The sequence below is a fragment of the Phascolarctos cinereus genome, unplaced genomic scaffold, assembly GCF_003287225.1.
Source record: "Phascolarctos cinereus isolate Bilbo 61053 unplaced genomic scaffold, phaCin_HiC Scaffold_3;HRSCAF=262, whole genome shotgun sequence".
Lineage (NCBI taxonomy): Eukaryota > Metazoa > Chordata > Mammalia > Diprotodontia > Phascolarctidae > Phascolarctos > Phascolarctos cinereus.
Genome location: NW_027555736.1, coordinates 202,817,568 through 202,829,755, shown reverse-complemented (window position 1 = coordinate 202,829,755; position 12,188 = coordinate 202,817,568). Strand labels below are relative to the sequence as shown.

The following is a 12,188-nucleotide window of genomic DNA, read 5'->3' as shown; positions in this document are numbered from 1 at the left end:
TGTGTTCTTAATGTCTAGAACTTTGACTTGCACATAGTGGGGAGAGGGAGAATAATCATACCTGTGATTTCAGCAGTATAGAGAACCATTGGGTGGCAGGTTGTCACCTTCTTTGCAACTTATACAGTAGTCTTATAGAACTGCCTAGAACAGTAGGAGTTAAGTGTCTTGCCCATGGTTGTTTAGCCAGTATGTCATAGGCCAAACTTCAGCCCAAGACTTTGTGGCTTCACTCCAGTTTTCTATCCACTTCATTTTTTTCATGTACATATTAGACTCTTAATGTTTGCTGAATTTGTTGATTGTTTAATTGACAAAGATTAAAGGATTTTGTGAATAAGCTCTGGATACAAAGAGTTTACAAAGTTGGATGATAAAGAGAGAAGAACAACAAAACAATGATATTGATCACCCCCTCCTCCTGGATACTCTATCTTCTCTGGGTTTGTGCCACTTCTTCTTCATCTTTCTCCTCATACTTGTCTAATTGTACTTTCTCAGCTGGCTTTGCTGATTCATTATCCATATTATACCTTGTAATAGTGGTTATGCCACAACATTTTATCCTGAGCCCACTTCTCTTTCCCCTGTATTCTATCTCAGTGATTTCAGATCCCATGAGTTTAATCATGTCTTCATGGGTGCCTCACAGATCTATACATTCAGTTCCAGTATCTCTTTTGAGTTCCATCTTACATGACCAACTTCCTATTAGACGTTTTGAACTGGATGGTCTTTAGGCACGTTAAACAATGTTTCCAGAGCAGAACTCATTATCTTTTTGGTCAAAACAACCTTTCTTCTAAACTTTCTTATTTCAGTTTCACTTTTGTAACCTTGGTGCTCTCTTTTACTTCTCTCTCTCTTACCCTTTCCAACAGCCAAATCTTGTTACATTTGACCCCTTTTCTCTTCTTGTATAGCCACCACCATGGTTTATTGCTTCTGGCAGGACAATATGGTCTTTCAAATTGGATTCACTGCTTCAAGTCTCTCCCCTTTCCAATCTATCCTACACAAATAGTTTAAATTAATGCTTATTAATTGATTATTAGACTAACAGCAGTGCAATAACATCACCCTGGGAAGCTAGATAGTGCAAGAGGTGGAATGTTGGACCTGGAGTGAGGAAGACTGGAGTTTAAACACTGACACAGACACTTCCAAGGCTATGTAACCACTGGAAAATGGTATAATCTTTTTCAGCCTCATTTTCTTCATCTATAAAATTAGTATAATAAAACCAGTTACCTTCTAGAGTTGTTTTAAAGATCAAATAAGATAACATATGTAACATGTCTTGCAAACCTTGAAACCCTGTACACATGCTAGGTATAACAATTATCATCATATCATCATCATCATTATCATCAGATATTGGAGGCTTTTTTTTTTTTTGGTGAGGCAATTGGGGTTAAGTGACTTGCCTAGGGTCACACAGCTAGTAAGTGTAAAGTATCTGAGGCCAGATTTGAACTCAGGTCCTCCTGACTCCAAGGCTGAGCTCTATCCACTGCACCACCTGGCTGCCCCCAATATTGACAGCTTTGAAGAGTTGGCTCTATACATATACATAGTTGTTACAGATGTTCCTTATGTTTGTTTTCCATACATACTCCCAGGTCCCATGTGTTCTTTGCAAATGTGTCCTGTGAGAGATTATGACATATGCTTCTAGTAATAAATTTCCTCAATAGAGTATTTGCTATGCTGATTTTTCAAAGTTTTTGTTTTAAAGTCATGCGTTCTCTGGCTGGCTGATAAAAATAAACACACATGTGGAAGCATGTGGTCTACAGTGTTAAGCGACTGTTAACCCATAAAGTGTTTCACACTTGAAAGGCAGTGTTTTGTGTTTATTTTTAATCTCACATGTGAAGGGTTATCCCAGGTGCTATATTTAGACTGGGTACATGCCATTGGTGTTTAGAGAAAATCCAAGGTAATTCTTATATCCATGAATAGTTTTATAGATGACTCTATATTTATAATTGTCTTACATATTATATTCTCAATTTATAGATATAATTTTGGGCAGATTTATGTGCATGAATCACAGTCTAGACCCTCCCCTCCCACAAGGAGTTCTGGCTCTGGACTTGTCTATACGATTCATCCTGGTGATGGCCTTAATGCAAAGTTAGGAGGGGGTGGCTTTCTCTATCTTCAGACTTGTTGTCCCCAACCCTGGAGCAACTATAGGAAAACATCTAAAACAAAGTTTAGGTATGGCTTATGTTTAGGTTTTCCTCAAAATGTGTATAATACAATCTCTTCTAGAAAAAGGTATTCAATGTAAAATATGTATACTAAATATAAATTACTATATTTGGCATTTAAAACTGTTTGTAATTTTCACCCTTCTTATATTTCTAATTTTACATTTTACTTCCTCCCACACACTCTACAATCCAACTCTACTGGCCTACTTGTGGTTCCTTAAACACAATACTCCATCTCTTGCCTCTATTTCTTCATACTGGCTTACCTTATACCTAGAATTATCTATCCCCTTACCTATCCTTTTTAGTTTCCTTGGATTCTTCCCAGGCTCAGTTCAAATCCTACCTTGTTGAAGGGCTTTCCCAAACTCCCTGTTGTTGGTACCTTTCCCTCTCAGATTACTTTCTACCTATTCTCTCTCTCTTTGCCCTTCCCTCCCTGCCTCCCTGTCTCTCTTTCTCTCTCACTCTCTTTTTCTTTCTCTCTCCTTTCTCTCTCTCTCTCTCTCTCTGTCTCTCTCTCTCCTTCCTTCCCCTTTTTTGTATACCTGTCTATTTACATGTTGTTTTCCCAATTAAAATGTAAACTCCTTGAAGGCAGGGACAGTTTTTACCTTTCTTTTAATCACCAACATTTAGCACATTGTACTTGGCACATAGTAAGCATTTAAGCTTGACTTAGCTTTAGGGCAATGATTATTTCCTTTACTACAGAAAGACACACACAAACACATACACATAATCTCAAAAGCATGGATAAAGAAACTCAGGAACTAATAAATGGATAATATTGTAGGGAAAAAAGACAACTTTGTGGGCTTGCTAAAAGAGCTGAAACTGCTATTTGACATTTGCCTCTTCTCTGCACTGTCCAAGTGACCCCTGAGAGCTAGACCCCTCCCCGGATGGTGAGGCATGATTGTTTAGGGTTTCATGTTGATGATCATGTTTTTCCAACATGCAAGAGGCATTACGGGAATCACCTCTCATGGGGTATCTGACCCTTAGCTTCAGAACTCTTACACTTCCAAATTCTTTAACTCATAAGATAGCTACCATGTTATATCTGTTTCTCAGGTTGGCATCTATAGACTCATATTCAGAGAAGAAGACACAAGAGGCACATTGAGGGACTTAGGCTTACTTATAATCAAGCACATCTTTTCACTGTCATATGATTATAGCAGATTGCTGCTGGGGTTTTGAGAAGAAAGGAATTTTCCCTTCCCTCTTACTGGAAGTCTAATGGAGAGAAATTCTTGAATTATCCCCTGATTCAGCTAGGTGGCACAGTGGAGAGAGTGCTGGGCCTGAAGTCAGAAATACTCATCTTCATGAGTTCAAATTTGATCTCAGACAATTACTATCTGTGTGACCCTGGGTGAGTCACTTAATCCTGTGTGCCTCAGTTTCCTCATCTGTAAAATGAGTTGGAAAAGGAAATAGAAAACCATTTTAGTCTCTTTGGCAAGAAAACCCCAAATAGGGTCACAAAGAGCAGGACAAGACTGAACCACAACAAACATAACATTCTATTCTAGATAGTCTTCAGGAAACCTAGAGAGGCTCAAGAATTGCTCTTTTGAGCCTTGCACTAAAGTTAACAGGCGCAATTTTAATTGGCTGCTGGGTGTGATGCAAAAACTTCCAGTAAAATTTAAATTGTATATACCATCCATGGCAAAAGATATCAGTTTCAGAGATGAAATATGAAGGGCCCACACTTGGGAGACAGATAGGCAACCACATACTTGATGCCGCACAGCCTCTGCTATCCTTCCATGATGTTCTATGTTGCTTTTCTTTTGGAGAGACACCTTTGTAGCATACATTGTTCTACTGGGCTCACTGGGCCTGCTCTAGGCCTTGAGGTCTGACATCTTCCAAGCAGTGGAATCCCACCCAGTTCCAAAACCCAACCTCTACCTTCTCGTGACTATCCAGGAATGGTAGCCTCATTTTAAACTCCCAGTCTTGCCTATGTAAATGAGTGGGTGGTGAAAAGGCACTGAGACAATCCATACCTAGGAGGAAAGTCCTTGATCCCTGCCAATATCTCAGCTGCTTTTTGTCTATTCACAGTAGGAAATGACTTTTTGTCCTATACCTTTACAAAGTGCTAATAGGCCTGACTGATACCCTTACAATCAGAAATAGACCATAATGTACAACATGGATCCCAAATATAAGTTCTTCTTTCAAAGCCTGACATTATTGCAAAATGCAAATAGGCCATTCAAAGTACATATAAGGTCAAGTTTCAAAGAGGCCTTGCCCCATACTACTACAGATGTTTGTACTAAAGAAGAGATTTCCACGAAAGCCAGTTTGCTCAGTGGCCCTATTTTAAATAACGTTTTTTTTCCCCAATGAAAGTGGAGAATCACTTTTTTCTGAGCACATATTGAATTATAAAAAAAATTTAGCCATAGAGAATCATATCAGGTCAATCTTACTCAAACTCTGCTCTGCACAACACTATATTTAGCAAATATAAAAGATTCCAGAATTTTATGGCTGAAAAGGAAAGTCAGAATGCATCCTGAATCACTTCCCATAGCAATTTGCTGAACACATGTTTATGAGTAACAGATAGTGTTTGTAGATTATGCTCAATAATGAAATATTTATAAGAAAACTATGATTAAAAGCACCACAGCCTCTTTTAGAAATGAAGATCTGAATATATCCCACCTCTAAATACAGATACATTCCTAAAGAGCAATCTGTTTGAATGAAAAAAAAATACAAACTGAAAAACAGATATAAACAATTTCCACTCATTGGTTTTTATACAAGGCAATTTTTTTTGGGGGGAGAAAAAGGTGCAAACTATATTTGGAGGAATATTCTATCTGAAAATTGAGTATGTGGAGGAAGAATTAGATGAATTCTGCACATTTTGAACTAAAAGGGAGATTTGTGAATAAGGAATGGAATTTATGGGGAAGGAGATTTGGGGCAAACATGTGATAATATTCTTAGAGCTGTTGAAAAGACCATAGAATGCTTTCCAAGAGATTATATTTACGGTCACTGGAAGTGTTAAAGAGAGCCAAGAAGATCACTTAGACAGGCATGTTGTAGGGAAATTCCTACATTAGGTGTACGGTTAAACTGTATGGCCTATATGACCCCTTATAAACCAGAGATTTTATGATTTTTTTGAAATATATGATTGTGTCATGGGATAACCCAAATGTAGCCTTAGGATTTTTGGTCTAGGGTGCAGTTAGAAAAATTAATTCATCTATCAATTTATTAATCCATTTTGTTCTGTTCAAAATACATTTCTTTCTCTTAAATTTATCTCACATTTTTTTCTTTCTCTAGAGAAATATAAGCATTCTTCTCAATTTAAAAATTCTGATACTCACAAGACTGTGGTGATTCCTGGTTATAGCAGCTTCCTAATTCTTGAGATTTTGAATGACACGAGTGTTTTAGCTCTTGCTACCATGCCTGTTAAAGTACATGTAGGTATGACGTTTCAAAGCAAATCTTGGTTCCTGTATCACTTTGGGACTATGAATGATTCCTCCATGTGGTCCATTACTACATCCTCCTGTAAACATGTAATCATACATGATGACGTCAACACATCAAGCAACATAGTGAAATATCTTGATCTGGGGTCTGCCTTCAAGTTTAAAATTAAGGTTCTCTCAGGCGTGCCACGCAGTAAGTATGATTTTTTTCTTAAACTCTGTAAATTATGACTTGCAATTTTAGGATTACCTTCTTTTTCTTGATTATGACATGTTCCTCTTGATATTTGGTTTATCATTTTTTACAAAACATGTTAGAGGTTCCTCTGAAGATATTTTTTCTTGTTCTCCTGACAATTTTCTTTTTCTTTCATATCAAATCTTTTATATTTTCAACCTTGACAAACTTTTAAAATGCAGCAAATTTAATAGTGAATTAATCAACATTTTATACTCAGCTCTGAATTGAAAATGTATGCATTTATAATTCCAATCTACATTTACTTAAATTTCAAGTATTTTATGATAATTATTGAAATAACATATACATATGTCCATGTACAAATTCATATGTGTATATTTATAAATATACATACATTTGTATGTTAGTCTAAACTTAATTTTTGTGAGATTGATTAATACATATCATGTATATTTACATATGTATATGTATAATAAACACATACATAGGAAATATATATATACTAAGTTATCCTACATAGAGAAGTTATATTGTCTATATATAAATAATGACATATATAAAATATCTATATATGGATGCATATATGTAAACATATATATGGATTGCATACGTTAATGAGTTGCATATATACCATATGTGGATTATGTATGCATATACACATATATGTGAAAATGAAGTTATGCAGTATATGTACACAGATATATACATATATACATACGTACATACATACATACATATATATACACACACACACACACACACATACACATATATGTATATGTATGATTACCTCCCTTTTCCAATGGGCCCCTACCTCTTTAATAAAGAAGTATAGTTATGGAATATAAAACAAAAGAAATACATCGACCATATCTGCACCTATAAACTATCACCTGTCTGCTTAGATAAGGATGGTGTGCTTCCTTGTTAGTTTTCTGAAGTCACAACTGGTCATTGAATTTATTAGAGTTCTGATTTACTTCAATGGCCCTCACCCTTTACGTTATTGTGGCCATTGTGTACATTGTCCTACTGGTATCAGTTTTTGCAAATATTCCTGAGTCTCTCTGCACTTGTCATATTTATCTAAAAAATAGCCCAGTAGCATTTTATATTGTTACACAAAAAGTTTTTTTCAGACATTTTTCAGTTCAGACATTTACCTTTTTTCTCTTTATATACTATCTCTAAAAGTGCATCTATTTTGGTACACATGGGGACATTCATTCTGCATTTGTTCTAGTAGCAAGATATCTATTAATATTGTCTCTGGGCCAAAGTGTTTTACATTTTGGTGACTTTTTGAGGTTTAATTTTCAATGATTTTCCAAAAAGTTAGACCAACAGAAAAATACTGTGCCTATCCTACCAAGATTCCATCATGGTCCATTTTCATCTTTTGTCATTTTTGCCAGTCTGATGGAGGCGAGGTGAAACTTGAGAATTGTTTTAATTTTTATTTCTCTTATTATTAGTGACTTAGAGCATCCTTTCAAATGATCATTTGTAGTTTGCCTTCCCATATAGAAAAGTGCATAATTATATCTTTTTACCACTTATTCATGAGAGAATTATTATTCTTGTTGTTATTGCTTATCCTTCATTCTCTAAGAGGACCGGTGACATCACAAGAGTGATATCTCCACTTGTTTGTAAAGTGGATTTTAGAGCAGCACATTTAGCTCTGTGACTTTAGGCAAGTCACTTATCTTTTCCTTGTCTCAGTTTTCTCATCTTTAAAATAGGGATAATAATACTCCTTACCTCTTAGGGTTGTTGTGAGGATCAAATGACATAATATTTATAAAGCATTTAGCACAGTTCCTGGCACATACCAGGCATGAGATAAATTATTATTATTAACTTGCAAATGTTCACAGGATGGCAACTCAGATGGGAAAAGGCATACGTATCTGTATCCATTCCCTGTTCAATTTTTAAATTTATGTAATTAAAGATTTTATAATACCTTTTATGATCTTTTCATCTTCTTGTTAGGTTATGAATTGCCCCCCTGCCATAGTTGAATAAGGTGTGTCCTTTTAGTTTCCTCTTATTTTTAAATGATATCACCTTTTGTATTTAAGCTATATTTCCACTTGGAGCTTGTTGTGGCTTGTGGAGTAACACTAGGTCAAAACTAATTTTGTCAGACTGATTCAGATTTCAAATACTTCTTGTTAAATTGGATATGCTTATTCAAATAAGATAATATTTATAAAGCACTTAAAATAGTGTCTGGCACATAGCAAGTGCTTTGTAAATGTTAGGTAGTAGTAGTAGTAGTAGTAGCAGCAACAGCAGCAGCAGCAGTAGTAGTAGTAATTTGTGTTAATTAAAAACTATATTATTTTGGCTAATTATTATTATTATTAACTGTATTATTTGGTTTAATTGAAAATTATGTAGGGGCAGCTAGGTGGCACAGTGGATAGAGCACTGGCCCTGGATTCAGGAGGACCTGAGTTCAAATCCAGCCTCAGACACATAATGCTTACTAGCTGTGTGACCTCGAGCAAATCACTTAATCCCCATTGCCCAACCAAAAAAAAAAAAAAAGAAAACTATATTATTATGTTTCATTGCTTACCTACTATATTCCAATGATAAACTTTTCTGCTTTTAAGTAAAACCAATTTGTTTTCATTTTTGTGTGTCTTTTTTTTCTTATTTAATTTTAATTTTTGGGGTCTAGAATTGGGATTTCATTGGTAAAAGGAGCTCTTCTGGAGGAATTTTCTCTAACAGCATAGTTCAACAACTACTCTGCAATGTCTCCTCTTTGAGAGTTACCTCAGGCACTAAGAGGTTTAATGATTTTTCCAGGTCCCTTAGCCAGTATTTATCATAAGCAGGACTTGAAGACAGGTTTTCTTGACTGAAGCTGGTTCTTGATCCATTGTGCACACTTATTCTTTTTGAGAATTACTGCTGTAAAATATAGTTTGAGGATCTGGTAGTAAAAGACTCTGTCCCTATCTACTTGTTCACTATTCTTTTAAGATTCCTCATTTTGTTTCTCCAAAGAAGGTATCTGGTGGTGCAGTCAATAGAGCCCTGGACCTAGAGTCACCAAACCTGAGTTCAAATCTTATTTCAGACACTTACTAGCTGTTTAACCCTGGAAAAGTCATTTAAGGTCTGTTTACCCCAGTTTCCTCAACAATAAAATGGAGATAATAGTAGTACCTACTTCCCAGGGTTATTGTAGGAATTAAATGAGATAAGTTTTTAAAAAACACCTAATACAGTGCCTGGAACATAGTAGATGCTATATAAGTTCTTCTTTTCCTTCTCCTTCTTCTTTTCTTCCCCCACTCCTTCTCTCTGTTTCCAAACAGGAATGTAATTATTTTGTCTATCTCCACAAAGTAACTCGTGTAGTTTTAATAGTGTGGCACCAAATCTATAGCCTAATTTAGACACAATAATTATTTTATTAAAATGATGCAACTCAACACTAAACAATGAATATCTTTTCAATTATTTAATTGCTCTTTTATATAAAGCATTTTTCTAGTTGTATTTATAAAATACCTTAGTAAAGTTAGGATGCCCTATTCCCTTCTCAATATTTTTCATATTTTTATAACTCTAACAGCGATAAAGCAAGAGAGAAATTAAAGGCATAAACACTGGCAAAGAAGTATAAAAATATTATTGTAATTTGCAAATTACAGGATAGTTTACTCAGAAATCCCTAGATAATCAAGAGAGAAATAATTATTAACTTTGTTAAACCAGTAGGAAACAAAATAAGTTTACAAAATTATTGGCATTTCTAAACAGCAATAATAAAATCCAGGAGTAAACAGCAGAAAGGGAATCCAATTCAAAATATCTAAAAAATCAATAAAATATATTGAAATCAATCTGCCAAGGCCACATTCAAGATATATCAGTACAATTACAAAACTCTTTAAAAGAAATTAAAACTGGTTTAAATAACAGATTCATTGCTCATATTTAGTCCTTATTGACAAAATTGGAAAAGAATTTAGCAGAAATTAGGCTTAGTTTAACATTTTACACAGTATATTGTAATAAGCTAAAACAGAAATTGCAGCTATGGTGAAACTAATATCCTCTGAAGGTTTATTTTAAGGCTCTTTAGCCATAATCTTTTGTAATTTTATGGGGAATTTTATGATATTTATTTATTTCTTCATTCTCTCTATTTGAGATTGATCATGAACATCTTTACCTTGCTTTTTCTTCTGAATTGATCTTGGTTGTGAAATTTCTGGAGACACTGATACCTCACAACAGGGCCAACCATAGATGTGAAGGTCTACTGGCAGCCATTTAAGTCTCTTAGTTCTTAGACTGGAGTAAGGGAGCTAACAAGCCAAGTTGATGATAGTTCCTGGGTCTTACCTCTTTAATGAGTTCAGGAGGGGACCTAAACTAAACTGCAAATTTTTTCATCAATTAGTTTACATTCTTAGTTTTATCAAAGACTGGGTAATTGAACTCAGTCATTTCTGACTTCTGTTTATCTTGTCTGATACACTATTCTACTTTTCTACAGGTTATCCTACCATTTTATAATATAGTTTGAGGTCTGGAAGTTCTATTTCCCCCATCATATCTTCTTTTTTTCAGTATTTCCTTTAAGAACTAGACTTTCCCCCCACCTGAAGTCCTGTGTCTTGCAACAGTTTTCAATGGCTCTGCCAAGTGGATCTAATTTACCAATACTCCTTAGCATTAACTTGGAACATGATGGCTATAAACCAGAACAATGAGGATCAAGTTGCATCCCAAATATGTCTTGCAAAGCTGAGCTCAATAATCAAAGCAAAAATATGGAAGTTCGACAAAAGAGAGAATTTGAGATGTTATATAAAAAGCAAACTAGCAAGCCCATAAAAAAAATCTAGTGATAAACAGAGTATTGGACTTGTAAACAAGTTTGACTCCAAACAAGAAAAGAAAAAAAATGAGTTTTCCAGCAGATAAGTAGTCAAAGGCTATGAATAAATAGTTCTCAAAAGAACAATTTCAAACTTCTAACAGCCATAGGAAAGAATGTAAATCTAAATAAGACTTCATCTTTCACCTCGTAAATTAACAAAGATGCCAAAATATAGTAATATTCAGTGCTGGAGGAATTGTGCAAAGATAGGCATACTAATGCAGTATTGGGTGAAGCTATGGAAAGCAACTTGAAATTACGAAAATAAAACTGCTAAAAAGGACCCAGAGATTCCACTACTAAGTATACACCATAAGGAGGTTATTGATAAAAAGAAAAAGTCCCCATATACACCAAACTATCACAGTAATTTTTGTGATGATGAAGAATTAGAAACAACGTAGATGCCCATCTACCGAGAAATGACTACATAAATTGTTGTACATACATCTAATATTACTACATTATTTGAAATGACAAATATGATGAATACGGAGAAGCTTAGGAAGACTTAACATAAAGTGATGTACAAGGAAGTAACTTTATGCATAATGACTACTGCAATATAAGTGGAAAGCACAACCACAAAACAATTGAAAATGAATGTTGCAGCATTACAAAAAACAAACCTGACTGCAAATGAGAGATATAAAAAGATCCTTTCCCTCCACTGTTTTGCAGAGGTGTATGTCCGTGGAGGCATGCTATTGCCTATGTTGTCAAGGTATTTTTCAAATATATTGACTGGTTTTTGCCAATTTTTTTTTGACATTTTTCTTTTTCCTTAAAAAGAAACTTTGTTAATATGCTATGGATGTCTGTAATATAGAGGAGAGAAATATGTGGAAAACTAGGTAGATTCAAAAACAAAATATACCAATGAGAAATTATATTTTAAAATATTAAATGATAAAAGACTAGGAATTAAATCAATTCTATCATATATATGAGATACTACTTTAAAAAAAAAACAAGTTTAAGTGAGCATTAAAAAAAGATTAACAAGAGATTTGAAAAAGAAATGTGGCTAATGGTATAATTTAAATATTCAAATGCTCAAGAGAAGAGAAGGAGAAAGAACTAAATCAGTAGTTATTTCATGAACCGAGTGAAACTGAATCAACATCATTGGTCAGAATGGTCAATCGTGTCAGTGATGAGAGAGGAGAAAGAATACCAAGGGTGGGGGATCAGGAGATTCTGGGATACCTAGTCAATAGGTGAGTCATGAAGGATTTATCATTTCTTCAATCTTATAGTTAATGAGAGTGGATCTGTAGGGGAATTGCATAAATTAAGTGGAGGAAAGGGGACTGGGATAGGAAGGGGAAAAAGGAAGGATGACATCAAAGATCACA

General features: G+C 34.7%; 1 protein-coding gene across 1 annotated transcript in view; it reads left to right on the top strand.

Moving 5' to 3' along the window:
• Window positions 1–12,188, top strand: part of CATSPERB (catsper channel auxiliary subunit beta) — a 207,045-nt gene that overhangs the window by 142,951 nt on the left and 51,906 nt on the right. Inside the window, exon 18 of the mRNA XM_021004314.2 lies at window positions 5,556–5,903. Coding sequence (XP_020859973.2) covers window positions 5,556–5,903 — 348 coding nt within the window. The remainder of the gene's footprint in view (window positions 1–5,555; window positions 5,904–12,188) is intronic.